At 38.7% G+C, this 25,991-nt stretch overlaps 1 protein-coding gene across 3 annotated transcripts in view; it reads right to left on the bottom strand.

Moving 5' to 3' along the window:
* RPRD1A (regulation of nuclear pre-mRNA domain containing 1A) overlaps positions 1-22,883 on the bottom strand; it is a 45,780-nt gene extending 22,897 nt beyond the window's left edge. The window contains exons 1-7 of one of the 3 annotated variants that reach the window (XM_063326262.1): positions 22,512-22,883; positions 11,174-11,303; positions 10,365-10,471; positions 10,188-10,282; positions 9,097-9,223; positions 8,823-8,998; positions 5,235-5,829 (exon numbers count right to left, since the gene is read on the bottom strand). In XM_063326262.1, the coding sequence (XP_063182332.1) occupies positions 5,773-5,829; positions 8,823-8,998; positions 9,097-9,223; positions 10,188-10,282; positions 10,365-10,471; positions 11,174-11,303; positions 22,512-22,662 (843 nt within the window). In that variant the 5' untranslated portion in view covers positions 22,663-22,883 and the 3' untranslated portion in view covers positions 5,235-5,772. Of the gene's footprint in view, positions 1-5,234; positions 5,830-8,822; positions 8,999-9,096; positions 9,224-10,187; positions 10,283-10,364; positions 10,472-11,173; positions 11,304-22,511 lie in introns of those variants that run through there. The other 2 variants (XM_063326263.1, XM_063326261.1) reach the window with 2 other exon arrangements.
* Between the last annotated feature and the right edge of the window lie 3,108 nt (positions 22,884-25,991).

The raw sequence follows: 25,991 nt of genomic DNA, 5'->3' as shown, positions 1-25,991 counted from the left end.
CTGTTACAGAAGCAGATGAATTACTTTCCTATGTGTATGCGAGGACACTGATAAATATGAGCACTTTGCCCAAGACCTACAGTAGATACAATGGATGCAAATTTTCTTTAAATGCTGCCTCATAAACAGCTAGTTGTTGTCCACTTGTAGACTGTTTCCTTGCTGTGCGCATTCAAATTCTTCAAAAAGGTATCATCCCTGTCCACAAATGCATGAGCATTTCCATCAGATACGTTCTGCATCAGATTTTACATATATCACTTTTTCTAACACTATGCTGGTTTCAAGTGGAAACATCAAAAGTTTGTAACTGAGATAGAACGAAATCTGCTTTGTGTTGTTTCAGCAAGGCTGAGAGAAAAAAAACACTCTCCTTTCTTCTGTCAGAGATTCCTAGAAGCACTTCTCATCAGCCCTTCCAACCTACCAGACAAATCATTATCAGAAACGCAGCAAAAAAATCTAACTACAGGTGTACGTTATAGTGAAGAGTAACTTGAGTGTGGTGTTTCCTTTTAACTTCATATAGAAGCTTGTTAGACCAAAGAATTTACGATAAAGTTTTTAGATGTTAATGCCGGCAGAAAAATTTTCCAAGTGTATCTTTTGAGTATCAGCCTAATGACACAGGCTTTAATTAGGACACAATTTAAAAAGAACATTAAAGAGCACGGCATTTGAGTCGAACACAATTATCTTCAAATACACACGGGCTTACTTTCCTGGTAAACGAAAGTACCAGAAGAATTAGTTAAAGCAACAGATTTCTATTCTGTTTGCTTATACGAAGTCATCCCAGATTGTGGAGCAAAGCTTTCTTATAGCTTCCCTCCCCTCTTCTCTTCCATCCACAACATTGTTTCTTTTCCAAAACTAGATTACAAACATTTCCTTTGTAACTCAAACTGAGTGAGAAAGCCCCATGTCTAGTTTGTGTAGTTTCATTTTTGCATTGAGTTTTCCCCAACACAACTGCCTCTTACTCCAGTGTAGTCTTATGTTCCTATTTAGAGTTTACAGTTGCTTCAACAAATAACAATTTCAAAGGCAAGTTTCTAGTTGCAGCAGGGACATACAAGCAGGGTTTACAGTGCGTCCGACTTTGTATTCACAATAATGATTAAAAAAAAGTCTTCTTAAAATTTAACAGGTCTAGCGGCAGAAACATCAGAATTTAAAAAGTCCGAACAGCAACAATATTACTGTGGGAAACTAAGCTTGTAGCAAAGGTGCAGTCTTAACTTGAAAAATTACATTTCTACTACTGACATAAACAGGTGCTCCAGTTCAGTATTTCTTACATCCAGTTGTGCTTTTTTTTTTTCTTCAGCAAACATCTGATCAAAGCAATAGGAACATCTGCTGCAGAAAGTACCCAAGTCACTTGCCAATCTACAGCTGTTCTTCAAAAACTTAACAATAAGTTCTAAAGTACTGATTATTCCATCTTCAATTTCCCATCCTCTCAGATGCTTGTTTGCACAAAAACCGAATCCATTACATACCTGCAAAACTCGTTCTTCTGAGGATGACACAAATAGATCCATTCATTTTGGTTAACTGTATCAAGTTTTTGGCTTGCAACAGCCCAGAATATTCTGTCTAATACCCATGAACAGCAAGTCCTACCTAGATAAAACCAGTATCTTCTCTCAGTGTTTTTATAACATGGAATTCAAAAGGTACCTCAAGAGTATTAAAGTACCTGCCATCTTGTATTTCCTTTCCTTTTTGTTTTTCCTTCTTTCCAAATAAAAAGGAACAGGTAAGCTGCAGAGTGAAGGTTAAAAAAACCCCACTCTTCACAAATAATAAGGGTGAAATTGGTAAAAAGTTTTATAAATAGGAAAGTTGCAATATTTTCATTACCCTGTTTCAAAAATGGGCCATCTTCAATGTGACAAGCAATGCTTTAAAACATGATGAACTGAAGCAAAAGGTTATCCTTACTTTACAATGATGAGCAAAGTAAAACCTACAACCCGCCTGATCTGTTAGAAAAGCCAGGATTTATACTCAAGTATCTGGTAATTCAATTTAGAAAGTGGGAGTCTTAAAGTATTCCCGTTGCTCTGAAGTCTAACGCTCTTTCAGGTAAAGATTGAGAAACTATGTACCGTGGTATCTGAGGCTGCAGTTGTTAAGTCATAATATAAAAAAAAAGGGGTATTTATTGGTCAAGTACAGAGAGGTTATTAGCTTCTTCTAAGAAATGGAGCAAATAAGCATTATTCTCATAAAACGGGTACATCACAAAGGAACAAAATGCAATGACCACTTGACTTTGCTGTGTTTGACGAAAGGGCTGCCACTCTCCACTAAAGTGTCCAGCAAACTACCTCTAAGTAACTTAACCCATAGAACTGTATCTCCCATCACTTTTTGGTACTGAAAAAATGCTCACGGAAACAAAGAACGACTAGATTTAAAAGATAGGTTAGCAACCTGTAAGCATGATGAGCAAGTATACTTCTATTGCAGGTAAGAGATGCAAGCTGTGTCTCATTTTAAATGTTCCCTCACATTCCTTAACTTCTAATGTAATAACCCTTAAAAGATAAGTATTGCAGTATTGCAGTTATTGCTTAATTCTCCTCAGTCATCTTCAGGCAGATAATCCAAATTAATGAGCTTACTGAAGTCTGGCTGGGTTTGGTGTTTTTGTTTCATGTTTGTGTTCTGAGGGGGTTTTTTTGTTTGTTTTTTGTTTTTTTTTCTTCTTTCTTTTCTTTGGGAGGGGGAGTGTAGGTTTTGTTATTTTTCTTAAGGAAAAAAAAAAGAAAGAAAAAGAAACAGAAAATCCCCAGTGACTATATTCACTAAAGGACTTGCACTGTGCAACTCAACATTAAGATCAATAAAGCATCGACATTACGCAAAGCATCTCAAACGGTCATTCAAAGCCAAACTATGAGAAAGGGCTTCAAACCAATCTACACAAATCTCTAAGCACAGGGACCTGTTTCTGAATCCTATTCCATTTCATACAGGGCAGGACGGGGAGAACCAGAAGGAAGAGAATCCATCCATTAGAGATCCTTAGCCTACATTTCACTCCTGATTAAGAACTACATACATTTCTCTGAAAAATAGTGAAAGTCACTTGAAATTGGCCCACCAAAGTAGTAAGAAATTCTGGCAAAGGGTCTGCTCCCTTTTTTATTATAAAGAGAGCCCAAGTCACGCTCCCTCAGTCCAGGAATATTTGGATCAATTCTAACACCTCTTTCAGAAGTCATATGCTACCCCGAACTGGAAGCACCGTCAACTCAGCTTCAATTTCTGAAGCTGTAATCTTGAAGAAAAAAGAATGCAATGGTTCGTAATGTGAAGAGACCAGTCAACATGGTCTGTTTGGTACCACTGCTTACAGGGTCTTCTGCTGCCCAGCCTGTATGAGAAGCTCTTAAATACTCAAACCTCCTGATGAGTATGGATGAACCTTATTGCCCTCTTCCTTATATTTCCCAGCTACCAGTTCTGTAACCATTGCACTTCATGAAAGGTATAGCACAACTCGTGCCTAATTCAGGACTAACCTGAATCACTGTGGCACTGCCACATATAGGGAGTCGTAGATCACCTACAATGCTGCAAACTCCACCCTGTAACAAAATGCAGTGTAGGATTCATGCTATAAATCAATGTTCCTCGACTGCAACCAAAGCTCAGCAAAATACTTTAGCTACTTAGCTGCAAGGTTATGAAGAAGTTAATCCCAGTTATTTTAAGCGGGCTTAGAAGTATGAAGCATGACCAAATCTATTACTGTAAGTTCACCTGGCACTCAAAGAAAGAGGCGGGCATACAAAGGTAGTAGGTAAGTGTAAGGAAAAAAAACCACACACACAAAAAAAACAGCAAGGAAAGCACTACACCTTGTGATAACACAAAGGCCATGATGGAGGGAAACTGCAGACAATAGTATCAATCCAGTCTTGCACTGAGAAACAAAATCTAAACACAAGAGGCCTGTTATACCACTGCCATCACTAAATTCTTTGCCTACCATTTTTGTCTGCATTTGAAATCATTAAGCTGGAACTGAACCAAAAAAAAAAAAAAAGCCTTTGACTCCAGAGTTACAGACTAGGATGACTAACTGCTTGCTGTTTAGCCGTAAAATCCCATGACACAATTAAACCCTTTAGGAAGACAAGTGAAGCTATACTGAGCTATAAAGCTCAAACACGAAGTAAAAGTGCATTGAACATATAATATTCTCTCAACAGGCTAAGGAGCCAAAAAAAATTATAACCAGATGTGTGAGTGTAAGGATACAAATATTGTTTATACAGTTGTAGAAAATAAGGAATGCAACACAGCAACATCATCAACAAAAGTGTCTTAATTAAATGCAAGCTGCTAATCCACAGCAGGCATCGCGGAGTAACATTTCCTTCATAAAAATTTGGATTTAGTGGCAAGAATGTTCCCCAATTTAAAGTGGTAAATCGACAGAAACACCATGTAAGAAACTCGGTCATCCAGTATACACTAAGTGTAGCGATGCCGTGTTTTTCCATAACATCAAAATGAAGGCAAGGCGGCTGTCTTTGTTTTCTAGAAAAAGGTCATATGATCCCTTGCTCACACTCATTAATAAGTCAGGTAAGATTATTATAAAGATATCAAAGCCTTTATTTGAAATTTAGTAAGAGTCTATTTACTCTGTAATCAATGAGATTGCTTTGCTTTTGCCTTTTCCACAATATGAAAAAAAAAAAACCAAAACAGTAAACCAAGTACTTCCCTTGTTCATGTCATCCCTGTTATCTTTAAGATCACATTAATTCTAGAATGTCTCCACAGTCTTTACCACAAGGAGATGAGAGCACCTGGATACTAACTTATGTATACCTAATTCTCTGTTTCAGCATAACATAAAAAGCTCTTTTTATCAGCCTTCAGTGAGATCAACCAACATTTCTGTTCAAAAAAACTACGGGACAGGTAGGAGGGGGACACAATGAGGAAGCAGAGAGGGAGGAGTCAGCCAAAGCAGTAGAAAACAGGAAATTATATTAGTCCTCAAAGTTCTGGGAAAAAAAAAGGGTTCCTACAAAAACCTTTCTGAAAAAGCTCCATTTTTCTCCATCAGATAGAATCACATCTACCTACAAATCCCTTGCAAGTTTTCAGAGACAGCTACAGTACACTGAATCTTAGATGCTTATACTACTTTAAAACTTACAAAGTGAAGGGGAAAATGCTCATTAGGACAACCCTAAATTTGAGGGGGGCTTTAAAGGGGTATAAGAGCAATTATAACATATTTCCCTGTTACCTACATAAAATGTAAAACAGATGTACGTTAATAAAGTGAAAGTTCTTTATTGTGCTTGTGAAAGAAGAGTTCTACATCCATCACTTTCATTTCTGATGTTCATGTAAACCCAAGAACTAGAGTGTGAGTTCAAATGCGGAAGTCTGAAAAAAGTAGTGTTTTTACAGCTCTTTCCTTTTGGTAATGGCAGCTTCAATGCAAGTGACACCCAAACTTCTGCATTTGGAATTTCAAATTATTTAACCGAAAGGACTTGTGAGTTTTAGGAATAACCATGTGAAAGTTTTAATCTTCAAGAAATAGTAATGACACTGGATAAATACTTATCCACCTCAGGCATAAACTCAGTAACACTTGTGAGAATACAGATGAAAATAGCAGAGGTTTGGTATGAGTAGTTACAGAATTTCTCCTCTTCAGTTTTCAAAAACAACAGACAATACAAGATTTTGATTCTTAAATTTATTTTTAGCAGGATGTGTGTACTAATGGATGGTGACATCATTAGAAGATAGGTCCATGTCCACCACCTGCAACAGAAGCTAGACAGATGTTAAAGAAAACAATTTAAGAGTTAAAGATGACACTACTTACCCAGAGCAGACTTACGAAAATCACCTACTAAGCAGTAAAGTTAGCTTTTGATGCAGACAAGATAGCTCATATTATTAATCTGTTGTCAAAATTTCCTGTCAAGATCTAATGTATACATTACCTTGATTTTGATGGGAATCATGCATTACTGTTTAGAAATAACTATTAGAGAAACTCTTATCTTTAAAAAAACTCATGGAAAGATTGGGTTGTCAAAGTTACTTACCTGTAAATTTTCTTCAGAAGATAAAAGATCTGCAAATTTAGGTCTAAAGCTCCCATCTAAAGTTTAACGTTAGCAAGAATTCACTGGGAATTCAAATTCTAATACTGTTAAACCAGGTCAACAGTAGGTAACGTTTCTAGATTCCACTAAAATACAAACACTTGTTTCTTACCATACCTGGGTGTTTGACAAAGCAATACGGTAGGATCTCAGCAATATACTCACAGATGGATGATACTTATTCAGAAAGAAATGAAGATTTGTTATGTTACAACCCAGAGATCATGTTATACTCCAAAAAAAAAAAAAGTCAACAGCCAGAAGTCTAACAAAGGAAACAAGCTTACCTAGAACAAATTAATTTCACCAGAAACTAAATGTGAGCAGCAAAGCCTAGGGACAGACAGCTCAGGAAAAACATTCTCAAAGAATTAGGTGACAGGCCTGTTCCCAGTGCTATTTCAAATGAGGTATGGTATTTCTAAAGACTGTAAAAACAGAGTCCTTGCTTCAGAAAATAAATGCATCTGGCTACAGGTATTTGGTATTTACATCAGAAGATAGCCATTGCTTAAAAATAAAATAAAAAAAAACACAGAGAAACTAAGTCACCTGGCCCTATAGACAGTATCATGAAGACATCCTGATCTTAGGTTTCAAAACTTCTGAGCATTTATCAGCCTGCACTTCCCAAACCAAAAGGCACTACTGGTAGTGAGCATGAAGTCACTTCACTCATCTTAAGCCAAGTTCAGAAGCTTGACTTTAAGGTTCTCATTCTTTACAATCTCTTGGCTCACGGCTCTTTCTTAGTACCTTAGGTTGACACCACGTTAGCTCGCAGTTCTTTATTAGTAACCTGCATTTATACCACATTGATCAGCCTAAAACCATTCTTACATTACACCTCAACATCCTAGGACTTCATTTGTTCAAAACAGACTGCTACAGATACTGAAGAATGGCTCCTGCTTTCTGAAAACAGACCTCTGAAACCAGTCTAAAACTGGAAGCGTGCTGTATTAGAATTTAACAGTTTAAATAATTCAACCAAGAAACCCAGTTTTAAGGACCACGACAGCCTAGGAATAAGCAATTGCTTTCACTTACAGCTATGAACTCTTTGATCCAGTAATACCGGGAAATTAAACTGTTTTGTATTTGTTGAAAACAACCAACAAGAGTGGTCCCTGTTCACAGCTGCACACCATTCATAATTTCTTATTGATTGAGCTCTTTTGTTTTTACAGAAGTATAGATCTGTCTGAAGAACTAAGTCACTGTGTTTTGAGCAATACACTATTCCCAGTGGTCTACTATACCTCAACAGGGTCTAATTGCTGGTAATGATCTATAAGTGAGTGCCTCAAAACAATCAGTCCCATGCTGGTACTGTGGGAACCTGTCCTTCAAACACATCACACCCAGCTAGAGGGAAGGCAGGGAAGGTGATTAAAAGCTTAAGGCTTCCAGTTCTTTAATCTTCCAGATTCCATTGTGCAGCTGGATCAGTTGCTACTGCAATCAGCACTACCATGCACACCATCTATCTCTTGTGAAGTTGGTTGATAGTCTTCCCACAGGATAAACACAGTGAAGTTGATAGGAAGAACATTCATCAAATACTTTTCTGTGAGGCATAGAGGAAAAGAAGGAAGTCAGGAAATAAGAGTAGTCTGATCTGAATGATCACTTCAGATACATTGTGAAAAGCGTTTTCCTGAACAAAGACACCACAGAATCTGAGCTCAAGTTATGAAGTTATAAAAGGGTAAAGAAACCACAGAATGAAGAAAATGTTCTTGACAGGCCTGTATGATATGAAACCTGAAGAGCAATTAATTTGTGCACCACATAAGGACTACATGCATATGTTGCAGTTACAGGGCACTGCAACTCTTCTATTATCTCCCATTGCAAAAGGATGCAGCTTCCGTTCTATTACTGTAATACCCGAGTTAAGGCTCAAAGCTGAGACAAGGGATCTGGGAAGCAATGCACATGAAATTATGTACCTATTTAGGATACGTGGAATGTTCAACAGGAGGTCTGACAGTATTATGTGGTACGAAAGGAAAACAGATGACTGGGAATAGTGAAGAATGGAATAATTTAGGGGATCATTTGCTCATAATGAGCCATTCACTCTGCATCCTTCTTTTATTAATTTGTCCTGTCCTAATGGTGCTAGTGCTACAAATACTTCTAACCAGCTGTGTGAGAGGCTGTAGAACCTAAAACTACATTTTATTGTGTTTAATAGATGCTTCAGTCAGCTTAAAAAGTTGTGCTGAAATCAGTGATTAAACTCATCCTTTAAGTGGCTTCACAAACCTACAACAACCAGAAAGATCATTCTATTCACAAAAAGGCTATTAAAGCGTAACACATAAGTAAGACTTGTAACAATGAATGAAAAAGTTTGTACCACTCAGGATAAGAATTTCTATCTGCACTACTAAAACTAAATCTGTACATATAATGAAGACAGAAAGAAAAACACTGAAGTGATTACAGTTGTAACATGACCTAATGTTGAACTGGTTTAACAGATTTAGAACTCTAGAACCAAAAAAAAAAAAATTTGCTGGAAGCAAAGACCCAATAGTGGCAATTAACTATTTACCCTTGGAGAGAAAATTTGTTTAGGCAAACTAAAAACATTTGCAAGAACAAGCTTTAGTGAAGAATGGACTAAAACAAAACATTACGCACTTCCAGCTTATGTTCTTTCTCTGCAAGGAATTCTTTTTGACATCGGAGAAAGTCCGACAACATTCGAGTTAGCTGTTTTCTATCATCTATCTCAGCTGCCAACCTGCCATTGTAATCCGCCAGCAACATACATGCATCATCTACCATTTTGGAAAGTTGCTCTCCAGATTCCTTATCTAAAAAGGAAGCAGAGAAAAACAAGTAAAGCATGATTTCATTATATACAGTGAAATTCTTAGAACAGCATTTCAGTTACTGGATCCCCAACCCTCACCTGTTATTCTGTCTAACAGGGACACATCTTGGACCTCTATAGGCAAAGAAGCTATTCTCTGATGAACTGCTGCATCCCCAGAGGCAGCGTTTTCTAGTTCTTGTAATGCTCTAATGAGATCTGTGGTCTGAAAAAAGCATGCAAGATTGAGAACTAGTTTAAATAAACAGATCCTGGTACAAAACAGTATTTCGCAACAAGCTTATAAAATCAATTTGATGGTAATTTTAAAAGCATTTATGATATCAGCATTATAGCAACATTCTATCCCCTCTCAGACTGAAAATAAAACAAAACTAAGCCATTAATTCTAAGAGCAATATCGCAGTGTTCCTAGTTTTAAAGGTCACCTTCCTAAAATAGATTTTTCATTTAAATGCTTGGTATAGACTACTTATAAATCTTTTGACAGTGGCGATTATTTTACAGTACCTTTCATTTTACTATACTTTTTTGAAATTATTTTTCTTGTAGTTTTGCTTCACTACCGCATCAGACTAGATCAGTGCACTTCTTTTGGAAGAAGGGCTGATGTTCATAGAAGCCCAGTATCTGCTACAGAGAAACATACTAAATTGTGATTATTTTAGAACAGTCATTCCTTGCTGTAACAAAAAGCCTTCTGAGTCAGGGCAGTACCGTAACAGAAGAATTATAAAAGCCATAACAATGCAAGATAGATAAAAAACTTTTCCCAACCATCACAATTGCAACATTGAAAAAATATTTTACTCATAAACCAATAACAATCTTATTCTAATACATGTGTTACTGGTTACGACCCTGGAAACAAAATGAGAAACTAAAACATTGTAGAAACCAATGCTGAAATCCTGATGTGGACAAAGCTGGATATATAGTTCATACACTTTGGTTTAGTGTCAAACTGACTAAAGTTACAGCGCACTCAACTTCTTAGGTCCACATGTAACCTACAGGACCATGAAGGAAAGTTTCAGGTGTAGTCACCCTTGCCCAGAAACAGTACCTCATTAAAAAAAGACAGACAGAAACCATTCAAAAACAAGACTAATTGAAAAATTCTACATGAAACCATATGCAAATGCAGAATTTTATACACATGCTTTTACCTGTGGAGGGTCAGTGGGAGAACTTCGAGGCGAACAGTTATTTTCATCAACTTTTATCTGTTCATATGTGCGTTTCCTCACCTTTCTGTCTCCATCTAAATGAAAACAAACAGAGGAGTCAGAGAAATAATATTTCAACCGAGAAACTGAATCCTTGTACACACACAAAATACTTACACAAAGCTTGCCTAAGTTGTTCTAATACATCATTTTCATAAACAGACCTTTCTTCCCAGATAGAGAGCACTCGGCCAAGGTGTTTCTTACAACTCTCATCCGTTTCACTGTTACAAGAAAAAAAAAAAAGGAAAAATCAGCACTAGGTAAAAGGACAGCACTGCCGTATGATTATCTTTCACAGAAGGACCTTGGCATACTTTATTAATATCAAAGTATCAGAAGTCCAATAATCTCAAAAAATAATAAAATCACATTTTAAAGAAAATAAAGCAAAGACCAATTCAAGATGTCTTAGCAAGCACATAAAGAAAAGCAAACACCCAATTCTCTTTCTGCTTGTTGCTCAACCCATAAATCTGTAGGTCGCTAAGCCTATTATGCAAACACTGCAAATAGGTTTGTGTTGCTTCAACAGCTGTGTACCACGTGAAAATAATTCCGTATTTGGCATCCTCATGCAATGAGATGAATGGCTGCTGGGAAAGAACAAATCATGCAACACTACTAATGAAACATATCAAACTGCTGTAGCATATAAACACAGACTGAAAGCAAGTCTTAAATTAAGGCATAGCTAGCAGCTTTCTAAGGCAAAAGGGACTCAATGCAGATGAATTTACTATGTAACTTCATCCAACAGAATTAAGACTATCCAAGATCAAAAGAACATTGAATAAATTAACAAGACTTCAAGTACAGAAATAGCACATAAGGACTAGCTGTGTCAGAAGAGATGAACTGAGGACTTTTCTCAATCCCCCTCAAATACAGTATGATGAAGGACACTGCACAGAAATTTACTGTACCTTGAAACATGCTTAAAAGCCTCCACTATTACTGGAGCAAAGTCTTTCGTAAATTCTGGTCCTTTCCTTTTGCTGTTCTGTATGACATCATTGGCCAAGTACAGGAATGTCAGCTTCCTATTTGGTTTTGCTAATGAAGAGCAATAAACAAGAACAATTAGAAATTTTAGTTTCTCCAACTAATACCTATTTATCCACATTTATACTAAACACAGAAAAAGCAAATCACATGTGCTTTTCCTACTCTAATCACTGCTTACATTTCACTCTGATTTTTTATTTAAAAATGTGAAGACTTTGGTGACTCATTGATTCTTCTCTCCTGCTGTAACTCCTTCCTCAGATTCTTCCTCCTTCATAATGACACAACATCCCTCTAGCCCCATCTCAAAAAATAAACAGAAAAAACCCATGATATTCCAAAAATATTCTTCAGGCGCCAACTATTTTCAGGTATCTTCCTGAGCCTGATGTGATTTGTCTGCTTGGTAGCCTTCATGTATTTCTTCCACATACTTCAGCTTCCCTTTTAGCCTGCATAAGTTTCTTACACCGATGAAGTCCTCTGACAAGGAGCTTCAGAGATCCACAATCATTCATGGGAAGAACCTCCTCCTTTCAGTTTGAATTTCATTCAGTTTAATATGACCAACCCTCATTCTTTGATTTGAGCAAACCAAACAGTCAATCCTTAGTGAACCTCTCCATATTACTGTGATACTTCCCTCCCTCACCTCCTAATCATTAAAACGTTCATGTGTCTACAGCTGTAATATCAAGAAAACATTTTCAAAAATCACTTTCAGGCTGCTGTGGTGGATATTTTCTCCAAACGTCATAAGCATTTTACCCCATTCCCAATAAAGTGCAGTAGATTCCAAGCTTCCAATTTACAAAGTACTTCTGCAAATCTATTCCATGTTTTAAGTGTTCCTACTCAGGTATTTTCATTTACCATCACACTTCATCTGATCTTCATTAGCCTACAGGTTTCTCAGAGCTGCAACTCTTGTAACACTTCTAACCTTGTCTTAATACCAGAAAAACTTTCAATATCCATTACCAACACACAGACTCAGTATGTATGCCCCAAGTTTAAAAGGAGGTTTCTCTTGAAAGACAAGATTTAAGTTTTTTCTGCCCTCTCGAGGAAAACAGCACTGTGCTACAGCCAACCTAGGATTTCTTACAACTCATGCTTAGTTCCCAATATGATTTGATTTTGTCCAACCTCCCAAACATGCAGAGCCACCATCCTCACATACAAACAGAAAATTCAATGTTGATATGCTTCTATTCTAAGGAAATGTTTTTGAGAATAAGTTTTGCATTGTAGAAAGACTCCTCTGAAGGATTTTTCCTTTAAGTACTGAATTTTTTCCATCCTCTTGGACAGACATACCCAACAAGTGGATTAAGTGGTAAAAAAACCCGCATTGAAAGTAAAAATGCACCTATCTTAGAAACAAGGCAAAATAAAAAGTGGTAAAAAAGAATTAGTTTGGAAGTGCTGGACACAAAGTGGCTCTATTAAAAGTCTGCTTCAAATAATTAAGTCACTACCTGCAAACACCCAGGAGATCATCTATTTGGGTCAACATCTGACTAAACTAAAACACAGACTTCATAGACTTATACTACCTAATTTCTGTATTAAAAACAGACTGACAATATAGCAATACATCTCCTACCTATGTTTCAGGTAAATCATAGTTCTGACACATAGAAAGCTCTGAATTATTCAAAGAGAGAATCCTCAAAAATACATCTTGTCTCATGGATGCACCAAAATTAATCAGCGTTTACCACAGCTGAGCCTGCCCTCCCCATTTCTTAGATGAGCCCAGAATTAGGGCTCAAAATCTAACGAAGCAGACTGTTGCCCATGCTACATCCTCTGAACTGCATGCAGGATAGGTTCTTATCTATCCATGTCACAGGAAAAAAAAAAGGTTATTATTTTAATCCTCAGAGATGTAACTGATTTGTTTCAGACCTCAACTTCCTTGTTTCCAACAAGTAACCAAATCAACTGAGCTGGTATAAAGACAGGAGATGTACGCAGTGCCATGAAGTCAGGTGATGTTGATTCTCACAAAGCTTAGACTTCATCTGTTCACTACAGTAAACAGATCAATATGCTGTATTTGGAAAAAGCATGCTAAAACCCAGGAAGTCATGTTCAATCTCATTTCCTCTAGTATTACCTTTTCAGTTTTCTACTACAATTCAACAGACACAAAGCTGCATTTAATGAACACAAATCTTCAAAACACTATAAAGCTATCTGTAACTTTAGTTAGAAATTCAACTAATAATCTGCCCTTACGTTCACAAAGAATATTGTGAAGTAAAATTTAATTCTTCTTGCTGTAAGAATGCTCCGCACAAAATTCCAAAGCTAAAAATTATGCCTACTGTCAAAAAGCGTTCCACTTCACAAATCTTCAGGAGTTACATACTGGCCTACTACCTCTCTGCTTTACACACAAGACTAAAGTGCAACATAACCTTTAGCAACTGAGGTTCTCAACTCCAAGCCACTATGACTGTAAATTAACTACTGAAATCTGAAATACAAAATTAAATTCAAGACCAGATAGGTCTGTTCTGAAAAAGATTATCTGCTTAAAGCATCTTCAGTAGCAGTAACACTAACTTTTTAGCTCTGGGCTTTAATATACCTCAGAACACCGAAATGGATCAAAGATCAATTAGACTATTTAAACAAAAAAGTGTCCTCAATGCTTGGCAAGGCTATTAGTAAAAAGCACTCTTACTGTCAGAAGAAAATGAAAGAATAAAGGTACAATCTTAGGTTAAGGAAGGATCTGAAAAGCACATACTGCCAGAGTGTATAGTGTTAGAAGTAGGAGCTAGCTCACAGTATCTCTGGTACACTAAGAGTACGGTTTGCAAACACAAAACTGCTAAGAAAGCATCCATGCTGGACTGAGTCACCTTTTCAGAAGCTCTGTGCGGTGTTCACATAACTCTTCTGCTTGTTTCAGTTAGATTTACCATTTACCCACCAAAGCAGCTCCCTGAAGTGCTGGATTCTGAAGAGGTCAATGGTGTTGGCTGGTATAAGGACCATATTAAGCAGATTATCTTAAAGCACCCACAATGAGACTAAATGGGATTGGCACCTTGCAACTGAAACTAATTCTGTCCCAAAAGTCTACCTGACATAATTAAATGCCAATTAATACTCTGCAGGTATGCACGGTATTTCACCTGCAACTAGCATAATCAGGCATCTATGCTGGAGAGACTTAGCATCCTCATTATCAAGCATTAGTTTTTGGGAAGCTACACCTCTTAGGAATGCATACTTGTTAGCCTGGTCTGGGTATTCCTGGTTCTCTAACAATCCAATATAGATGCCCTGATATTGTATGCTTGAGTCCAGAATACTTAGAGAACTCTGAACACTTAGAGAACACTGAAGAGCCACCACTTTTGTGCAAGAAACTCTAGTATTCTACCTTGGAAGGCAGTAGGCATGTTATTTTCAATGAGGTTAACTCTGGCAATCAAAGCCAGCATAATCACCCATATTTGTTTTCTGCAGATTTACCTCCTGGCATTGGAAATTGAGCTCCCATGAAGATTGCTAGAAACATGCCTGTTAGTTTCATTCTGTTCTACACCTCTTCCCTAGACCTGAAAGATACTTGCCGTCTTAAACACATGGGAAGAAACTACAGAGAAACACACAGGCACATAAGGGATTTCACTTACATCCCACTACAAGTGCATAGACTATTGACCCATCTGAAAGTGCTACATCAGGCTTTAACCTTCTACAGGCCAGCTCTGCTATGCTAACTGACCTTGAATGAAAATATCATTTAACAAGAAGTTTTGAGAAGAGCATCAGTAGGTTAAAAACTTCACAAATGTTATCAGCACTAAACAGCTTTTTTACTAAAGTTCTCTCATATGGATTTAAATACAGACTTGGCTCAATTGCTTTTGAATTACATTAGCCTACATACATGCAGCTGTGTATGTGTCAGCACTTCTCCCAAATTCCCTGGGACACTTCCTGTGTCATAGCATGCTTCATACCTTTGCATGAGAAGTTACATGACCTCTTTGTAAACATCTGACAAGCCTTTGAGATTTTTATTACAAGACCCAACCTCTCTTTTTTCAGTCAAGCAGCACTGAAACTTGAGTGCAAGATCACTGAGCCTTCACACTGAGAACTAACCTGAGTTTTAATGCAAGCTGATGAAGTGCAGCGTCTTTGGTAACATGACTGAAAGCGTATCTGTAAAAAGTCACTTGAGAGGCTACCACCAGAAAGGACAATTCAAAGACAGATTCAAACATCCATAGAAAGCATGTTGTACAAAGAGCACTTAATCTTAAAATTCATTAACCTTCTGTTATGAAAAAGTTAAACTAAGTGTTCAGCATTGCACAGTCACCTGATTCTCCTGAGGAATTTTACCAAGGTTTGAGAACTGCTGTGTTTCCGTTTTGGAGGGGAATGACATTTCCCACAAAGTGTGTTTTCAAGGTTTGAGGGTCCAAGTATCTTGACTTTGAGTTTGGAGGCTAGCAGAAAAGGGAACACAGTATACAGCCACTGCTGGGAAAGAGGCCATCAGCACTGCATTACCATAGGGATGAGAGAAAGTTGGTCACAAACCAAGGAAACCATTCCAACATAATTACTCTGCAGAAGCTTCCCACTGCATTTAGTATGTCTTGAACATACAGTGTATCACCTGAACACATGAAACAAACCAATTCCTTTCATTGCCTGGCCGGTACAATGCCAAGATAGATAGGAATCAACAGCAACAACAATTTTAGGATAGGAAAAAAAGACACCAAAATTAAGCATTTAGAACCAGAATGATGAAAGACAGACAGGCACAGGTAAGATACCAAGACATGCGTGGTACAGCAACAAATGAATGTAGATTTGTACACACTGCATTCTTTCAAGACTAATATTAGAGAGTCAACTAGTCAGGTTGGATTACACAATCCAAATGTGACTATTTCAAGTGAAAGATTCTTACATTGCTAATCTGTTGCTCCTGTATATCGTATTTTTGTAAATCGTATATGCAGCAAATAACGTTTCTCTAACTTGACTCAACAACTCATGTTCACCAGAAGTCTTGCCTGCTGTTGGTTGATCTACAAACCTCTATGCACAGATGAGAAGATTCGTGCGGATAAGCAAGAAGGTATCCACAAGCACCTCCGTCTTAAGTATCCTACTGGCCTCCTCAAGAATACCTACTAACCACTGAAATCAGTAAGCCATTGTTTTATTTCTTTTAAATAAAACAAAACCTATTTATTCTCTCATGTATATCACATTAGCCAATGACACTATACCAACATTAAGTAAAATAATCTTACAACTGCTAGTAGTGAAAGATTCTTCCTCTTGGCAGAAAAACTACACTAAGTAGTATAGGAAATACTTGCTTTACATCAGGAACTCGTTTCCTGAAATCCATTTCACATCTGCAAGGCAATATATGTCCACCACTTTTGGCTGTGGTTCTGCTCCAAAGTAGTTGACTGAATATCAGAGTAATTCAGATGTAGTACAGCTTTCAAATCTGGGTTCAGTGTTGCTAGACCTTCTCAATTTGCCTACTAGAATCCTCTACCTTCCAATTTTCTGCAGCATTGAGCAACTGACACAACAGCCACTAACTTCAAAAAAATGTATTGCATCAATGCCAGCAGCTATACGAGTAAGGACCCAAACACTAGAAAATGTCCCAAGAGCAGAAGTTGTAGACAAACAGCCATAAATAAGCAAAATTAGTTGCTATTTATACCACTGAATGACTTCAACACCTCAAAATAACAAAAAAAGTTCAAGTATAATAAATTGGCACACCCAGTAAATTGTCAGAGTCAAGCGCTAAAAATATGTCCCTCTGTAGCAGCCCAGGTGTACTTATACAATTGTAGCTGTCAAAAGACGATACACAATGGCTCTGCTAACCTGGATAAGCTTTGCAGCAGAGACGATCAGTGTGACACGGGTGAGGTGACAGATAACAGCCAAAACCAGAGGTCACGTGATTAAGGGAGGGGGGAAGACGGCAGTGTTCAGCATTGCTTTCTGAGACTGACTAATCTATGAGATACCATGTCAGACTCTGAGGAAACAGATACCTGAATCTGAAATTAGGTTTAAAGATACAACACGATAACTATTAAAATATCACTAGGATACCTAGTGTGACAGAGATAGACCTGGAAAAGCTTACAGAAAATGAGTTCACAGGAAAAGAAGATATTACAGACAACTAACTGGAGCTTGAAATAAAAAGTCCCATATTACCAAACTCAAACATTTAGCAATTTTATTTCATTTTTTCCCTTTTAAACTGGACACATTTTAACCCAGTATAGCAAGTATCACATGTAGCCTACTGAACAAGCACTTAGTATTCACCCTTGAAGGCTGATGCTTTGAATTACAGAATTGTGATTCTGTGTAATTGAAATTTTTCATTTCAAAACAAAACACACAAACCCCTACAGTTGCAGAGAACCCTGAAAACAGGGAGCAAGAGGTAGCAAAATAACTGATTCACAAATAACAAAAAATAAGTCTGAACAGCCTCCATCTCAGAAGAGCCTCTTCAAGGGGGGTCCTAAGGGTCTTCTCAGCAGCGATGCAGTGGCTACAGGCCTAGACAACAAAGTTTTATGTGTAATCCCACTCCTCAGTTAAAAAAAAACACAACTATAAATCAATGCCTTTATGGATACACAAAGCTAAATAGTTTTAACAGGCCCATCAGTTGCATTTTGTGAATGACTGATGTATTCACATTACAGTTAATTAATTAGTACTACTCAATAAATATTGAGTACACTTGTGACTACTAAGTAATTAACTATTTAACTTTGAGTGTTATATTTCATACATCTGAAGTCTAGCTGAAGCAGGATCACTTTCCTCAGCACACTTTTCAAGCCTTTACAAAATTCTCCCTAACCCCCACTCCTAAGGTCTCTGTAAAATAACTACATTTTGTGGCAACATTACCACAAGGTAATCCACAAACATTACTTTGAAACAATCATTAACATGCCATATCACAAATACCAAGAAAAAAGCCACACCTTTCTAGAATAAAAATCCAAACTGCATAAAATTCTTGTGTTAATAATACATTTACAACAAATGAAGTGCTGAAAGAGTAGCCCCACCAAATTATTTATTCCATAAATCAACTTTGAAATCCAAAAGAATGCAGACTCATGGTCAGCAGAAGCCAGTGCTAACACAGGCTGCAGCCTAAATGGGTGATACTATCCTCACAGTCTCCTTTGTGCCAGCACCAGCTTTCCATCAGAGAACTCCTCTATTTCAAAACTAATTATTAATTTTACTGGATTTGCATCATTAGCACAGCACAAGATACTGTCAGCAAAAAAGCATCAGAAATATTTAAAGACATTTAACCAACACCAGAGTGGAAAAGGAGCTGTTCTGTTGTCATTGTAGGCCTCTGCTTATCTGTCAAAACAGGAGAAATCTTTGTTATTTCGTTATAGTTGTTATTTAAGTTAAAGGCATTCTATTAATCTTTTCTCATTTTACTCATCAAGGAACAAAAGATCAATGAACTACAGAATCTATTCTCCACTAATCATAGTAAAAGAAAGTGAAAACACCACTACATAAACTAAAATGTGGAGTACCTGGAGTGACACCCGAGTGGTTTTGCACAGACGCAGAATGAGAAATACTTAATACCCCAGGTAGAGCACCAGCTCTGACACAGACCCACTCTAGAGGCACGGTTATCCATACATTTTTCATTAGTACATATTTGAGGTCAGTCATGAAACAGAATGTCTCTACACTCAGTCTCTTGAAGTATACAACAACCAAATCCTTACCATAATTTCATCAAACTACTGGTTGTATGAGAAGACGTCCTTTACTTAAATATTTGTGACAGTTACTAGGAATGTCTGGACAGTTCAGAGTTATCAGTACTGTCACTATACAGTTTATTCTAGAATACATTATACTACCTTTCCTTCTATGAATTCTACATGCCAGTATTTTAAGAACTACATTTAAAATGTATGCTATTATTAGGGAAAAAGCATATATGCATATTCCTTCAGTAATCAGAGTTACACCAACTGTCTTGATACAACTTGAGCAACACTGGAGTTCTGCAAGACAAATCCAATGTTACATAACTGCTCCAAGTTATGACAAAGACCTGCAAGGTTTGCCCATTCTCCAAGTTTACATCTAAATGCAAGAATTCACCAAAAGAATCAATGAAAGTTCAACAGCAAACCTGTAGATGAGGGTGTATGGAACTGATGATCTGTAGAGATGCTCTAATATGGGACCCGAACACTACCAATGAATCCAAGTAAACAGAAAGGGACTAAGATTTTGTATTACCTAAGTTATATGCACATTTGAAAAGCTGCCTCTTCATTTCTACCCCAAGACTATAGGCAAGACTATTTTAAAAATAAAAGAATCAGGACCAAGCATTTCGTAACAAAAGAACTGAGACCCTAGCACTTGTTTTCATTAATAATTAAAGAAATCTTCAGAAAGGCTCATGCAAGCTGATATGACACAAAGGATCTTTTACCAAAAATGAAAGCACCCAGGAAAAACGTAATATCACACTGTATTGTGTTCAACTTGGTTAGACAATGTTCCACGAGCGTGAAAGGGAGTAGGATGGAAGGAAGGTCTGCAGACAGGGGTGATAATAAAAAAGGGATACAGTGAAAGGAAATAAAGTTTAGGAAAGCAAGGTTTGATTTTCAGTTCCAGGACACTAGTGGCTAGCAATAGCAGCAATGCCAGTAATTTTTGTGTCCATATTCCCCAAACAGAGATCAGTTTCCTCTCAGGTAGGAGAGAAATAACGTTTCTACAGCTTGGATGGTGGCAAGTGAGGAGCCTTAAACTTACTCCATTTATGGCCTCATTGCCAGTGTTCTGCTTTGTGATGTTTTATGCAAGTCACTTCACCACAGCATACTCGTTTTCGTTCTCATCTTCCACTAAATCCACCCCTTGGGGATTAGGGACTGTCTTACAATTAAGTGCTGCAATTAGCAAAAAGACAGTACTGGGCAAATGTAAGCTAGCACTTATGAAGCTCAGGTACTATTATCAGAGATAGAAAACTAAAATACATCCCACCTATCTTAACTATGTCAGCTTCAAATGAAGTGGTATAGAAACATACGAAAGAGGAAACACTTCACATAAGACCTAAAAGCCCAGAAAAAAAGGTGCAGGATCTCGAAAGAAACTAACATAGTCCTCCTGGAGGTAGGCTACCACATGCTTTCCACAGACCCTTGAATGTTGGCTTCCAAAAAGAGGTCACCAGAAATAAATCTTACTTTGAAGCAGCAAAAGCTGGATAAGAACTTCAACAGAAGATAAAACCAATTATAGCTGCTATGCTCATCCACAGCTCCTGAGCTACATCCTCAAAACAGACTTAAAAGTGGAAGCTGGACATTGAGAGCTGAGAAAAAGCAAAGCATTCCCATGAGTTCTTAAAATCATTATCCTTGCCTCTCAATGCCACCTTCAAACATGTAGCCCATGTTTCAAACATTTCATTTTTCCAATTAGTCAAACAGCACAACAGGAAAGTTATTCTAATACTAAAGTTAAGGACTGACCATTAATATTATAGATTATTATGAACTGGTATTGTGCACATTAATTAAGACAAGAAACCAAAACTCTAGCTGTATGCCAACTGGTTTAAGATACCTTTTTGATATTATTCAGAATACCAAACATTCAAGTTGTTTGTTTAGAAGGCCCAGAAACATGAAACGTTTCAGATGCAGATGAGAGATCCATTTATTTGTTCCCAGAACAAGAAAGCAAGCTTGCAAACATATAGTGAAAGCTCACAAACATACAGTGAAAATGTGTTTATTTCATAAGATAAAATATGCCACCAAATATGTCTTTAGGCAACAACAAAAAAGAATATAACTCATGCTAGAAAGTTCAAAAGATAATATTTCACACAAAAAGCATATTTTAAACAAATACACAGCAGCCATGTGAAAACCTACAGCTTATAGGAACATACTTACATACTATACTGTATGGAAGTGGTGGTTCAATCCATTTGCTATGAAGTTATGCCCCCTAATCAAGAGGTAGTTGTGACCCGGCCATGCACTCCTTGTATTCCACTACACATAATTTCTGCAAGTCGACTATTCTTCTTCATTGTGCAAAACTAAGGGAGTGGTTTCTCTTTTATAGGTCCTTTAATGGCTTAGTGCTACTTTTCCTCTCCACTTGTAAGTCTAGCCTTCTACTTTTCCCATAAAAGATCCACATGTTAATGGGGCTCCCAAGGAAACAACTGGAAGACAGTAACATTTCCTACAAGGTAGAGTTCTAGCAAGTAATTTTTCTTTTTCTTAAATGAGACAACGTAAGATCAAGTTATTTTTCAATCAGGTCAAATAAACCTTACATGCCATTTCTACCTTACAGTCCCTGAACCACTGCCTATAGCTGCAAGTTCTTTTCTTTTAAAAGGAAATACATGTAAAAACCTAAGTCAGCACACTCAACATCAAATACTCAATACAGCTAAAGAAACACACATCTTTTAATGCTAACATCGGTATTAGCCATCTGGCAAAAACAGGAAGTAAAAAACACTTTGGACACATTAAATTGCTCTTCCACAGAGTACTCCCATTCTCAGTTGCCCTACAAGAATATTTGCTGGCATAAGTAGAAAAAACCATCCTGTCAGGAAACTCAAATAGTATTACAGCTAACCATCGTTCTAGATGATTAAAAACAGTGCCTAAAAAGTGTCTTGGATGAGACGTAACTACCAGTATCAAACCCTGTACTTGACCCCTTCCTTCCCTTTTCCCACTTTCCTCTCTCCTTACACAAAGGAGGGAAGGAAAACACAAAAAATAGCCTCCTCAGAGACATTTCACTAAGGGACGATGAAGAAATGGGGGAGGGAGAAGTGAGGAGCCAGGGGAGTGGAGAAAAAAAGAAGGAAGAGAAGCACCTCCCAGCCCACAACCATCAAGAAATCGAGACCCAGGGTTTCATACTCGCCCCAGTAGCTCCGTTCTCCCCAGGTGCCGTGGCCGGCCGGCCCACCCACCTTCCCTCCCTCCCCGGCTCGTCAGGCCTGCCATCACTCCCCTCAGCAGCCGCACACCTACCGCAGCTGCACAAGCTACCACCTCCCCCAGACCCGCCGCCCCGAGGAAGGCCCCACCCGTCACCCGCGGGCGGGAAAAGGCCCGGCGGCGGCGGCACCAGCCTCACCTTTTCGCAGCTCCCGCTCCCACACGTTGACGATGAGCGCCGAGTGCTTGCGGTGGTGGATGAGCCACAGGCTCAGGGTCTGCACGCTCTGCTGCGAGTTGCTCAGCTCCGACAGCTTCCGCTCCAGCGCCGCCTCCGAGAACGCCGACATAGCTGGGCCGCGCTCGCCTCGGCCCCGCCGCCCCCACCAGCCCGGCTCTGCTCGGCTCGGCTCAGCCGCGCTCAGTCCCTGCCTCTCCGCCCCAGCAGGGGAGGAGCCGGGCGAGCCCCGTCCCTTCCCGCCTCACCGTCCGCCACTTCCGCGCGCTCCGGCAGCCCGCCGCTCACAAAATGGCGGCGACCGACCCTACCGGAGCGCCGCCCGGCCCCAGCCCCGCCCCCCTTCTCCTCCTTCCCTCACTTCCGGCAGGGGCCTAGAACGAGGCGGAGCGGGGAGGGGGCTGGGTACTTGGAGCCGTTCTTATCCCTCGAGCGCGCACCGCCCTCGCGCCTCTCCCAGCAGCCTTTGCGTGGCCGTTAGGGCCTGTCCTGGCGGAGCGTTAACGCTAGGGGAGCGGGGCTGCTCGGCCATGGCTTCCTTCAGGTGGCCGCGCTTTGCAAAGTCTGTGCGCGCCGACCTTAGCGAGTGACTTTGGGGAGGTTTCCCGATGAGCTCTGGGAGGCTGTAGGATGTAGCGAGCAGAAACAGAGTTAGGGGCCGTTAGTACAGAGCACACACATCGGCATTTTGCCATGGGAAATAACATAAAAAACCAGACACAAATAAGGGCCCAAGGCAATCCAGGCCTACCAGTTTTTTTCACTTAGTAGGTTGAGGAACCTAACTGTGACACGTAGGTGGACACCTAATCCACAAATGCGCCTGGTCTCATTTTTTAAAGCTGGCTCATCTTTTTTACTTATTTCTGACAATGACAGTATCATGACAGAATTCAGCCGTTCAATGACAAAATCATGTGCAGAAGTATTTCCTCTTCGTTTCTTAAAACCTGTTCCCTTAAAGCTTTATTGGATCCTTGCTACTTCTGCTGTTTCGGAAACAGTGAATAAAAGTGGTTCTCTGCTCACCTTTGCTTTCATAGATTATCATCTTTTCAAGATTACCATCTTCAGTCATTTTTCAAGCTGAAGGATCCAAGTCAGTTCTTCATGCATGGAAAGTGCTCTATGCTGCTGAACATGAGTAGCATTTCTAGCCTTAATGTGAGCATTTCTAGCCTTCCTCCTGCTCTTCTGAAAAACACCTGACCGCTTCTTATTTTAAACATTACCAACTAACTCACGTTTTCAAAGAGCTATCCACCTTAACTGCTACAGGTCTGTCCTGAATCCTATTTCTGTAGCAAATAATTATGACTGCAGTTAATGTGCTTTTCAGATATTATTTTTAATATTTGTATAAAATTATGTGTGCATTAGAAAAATATGTGTACACCTTACTCTGGGGACATCCTGGCAATGGTTAAGTATCCACCCTTGAAAAGGAGTATTCATATAGCCTTTCACACATCCAGTTTGTCCTCACCAGACAGCAGAAAGCTAGTTACAAAAAAAAAAAGTTTTCTCCCTATTTCATGTCTGACATTCAGAGATGTCCCAGAAGATTGTTTTCAGGCAATTTTCCTAGCATGCGTTCTTAGTGAAATCTTCCGTTTAAACATAAAACACTGGTGAGGCAAGGTGGGAGCATTAGGAGGTTTTTGATGTGAATTCTATTTACAAAATCATCTGTAGCGTGAATGATTTTTGCAGAACTAGAAAGGATTTTGCAAAAATGCTTTGACAGAGAAATTTAAGTGAGAATCTGCGCAGATCCCTACAGAGTCTCTTTCTATCAGTTCACTGCATTTTGATCATCATGGATTAACGAACCTATTTTTGCAACGTACAGCAGAGGACACTCTGGCATTAAATAGAACTGGCTAGTGAAGTAAAATTAAGACAGAGCTAACGTGGATGCAAGTATTAGAAAAATGAAATACAAATGGTAATCTAGTAACTAACATTCAAATACTGTTTTCTGGAGGCATATATTCTGACATTAGCAGGAGAAACTTGTGGACAGCTATGCAGAAAGAAACATTTCTCACACATACAAGACTAGATTAAAAAGTATCTTAACAAACAGTGAAATTCAGACGTTAAAGCAAAAAAGATAAGGAAAAAGAACAGGAAATTGGTAGAAAATGTTAGTAATGGTTGTAGAAGTGTTTATTACTGCTTCCTCTGCATCTTTCATCCCAGATTATCAGAACATTTTGCAAACAAGAATAAATCCTTTGAGATAGGTATTTGTTCTGTAAATAAATATATTTAAATACTGAGTGATTTATCATCTGTGTATAATATAGTGCGCAATAGTATACAGCAAAATTGAGATTTTACTTTCCCCATAAATCTTTATAGCACATTTTAAATTTGTAATCGTAAATGTTTACACCAGTACTCTAATTTTAAAAGCTATGCTTATCCAGTCAGTGAACAGAAATTTACCACGAGACTTACTCAAAGTGAAGTGACTCTCAGACAGGAAGTATTCGCAATGGAGGGTTCGTTTGCTGTGGCGCTTTGAAAAGCTCAGGTTTCACTCAGAAACAATTCATACCATTATTCACCTGCCTTTAAAAAAAAACCACCCACGTCCACCAGGGCGAAGCTGCCAACAGATGGCAAGTTTTCTTCTACCCGCTCCTGTGTTTACAGCATAATAGCACCTTTCCTCTGATTTCCTAAGAAGAAAATTCTGCACTGCTTCCCTCCTGTCTGACTGACCACTGTGTGTTAGTGATAGTCGGCTGTGTTCTCCTGCTCCTGGAGAAAGGAGCCCCGTGCAAGTGTAAAGACAATGACTGTGAAGAAATGACTTGATTGATGTTTGTGTAGAACATGGGACTGGGAAGCTCGAGGTAGCTCAAAGATGTAATTCCATTTCAGAGGGCAGTCACCAAGAGGCTGTACATCATCCTTATGCTTCATGTGCTGGCCGCAGATTTTTTGCTTCTTTTTTCCCCTTACCCAAGGACACCCATATAAAACCTTTTGTAAGAGGGGAATTTAACCCTAGTAACAATTGGAATTTTTAAGTTCTGTTACCTTGAGGGAATTCTAGGAAGCGTTCAAGTACTAGAAGGGCTGATCTCTGTCTAAAATAGCAATGCTTATGGTGCAGTGTGGAAAAGGTAACCCCCCCCTCCAGCCCACATCTTTGAATTTTTTTATTTTTTTTTCCAAATATCTGATCATTTCTATTATCCAGTCTTAATTCAAAGAGAAAGCTTGGTTCTGCTGAGGTGCTGGGGCACTCAGCATCTTGGCTCTCCTACAGGGCTCTCTCAAAAGCAGCTGCTCCAAGGTACAAACCTGTATGTGTGGTCTTTCTCTGCCTGCACCACTCCAGCTGATCATCAGAACATTGAACCCTGATTCTTGGAAGCCCCTTCAAAAATCTATCTGAGCTGAGCTCCTGGAACTCTTGGAGGC

The sequence above is a fragment of the Chroicocephalus ridibundus genome, chromosome 2 (genome assembly GCF_963924245.1).
Source record: "Chroicocephalus ridibundus chromosome 2, bChrRid1.1, whole genome shotgun sequence".
NCBI classification, from domain to species: Eukaryota; Metazoa; Chordata; class Aves; order Charadriiformes; family Laridae; genus Chroicocephalus; species Chroicocephalus ridibundus.
This window is presented reverse-complemented; position numbering and strand designations above follow the sequence as displayed.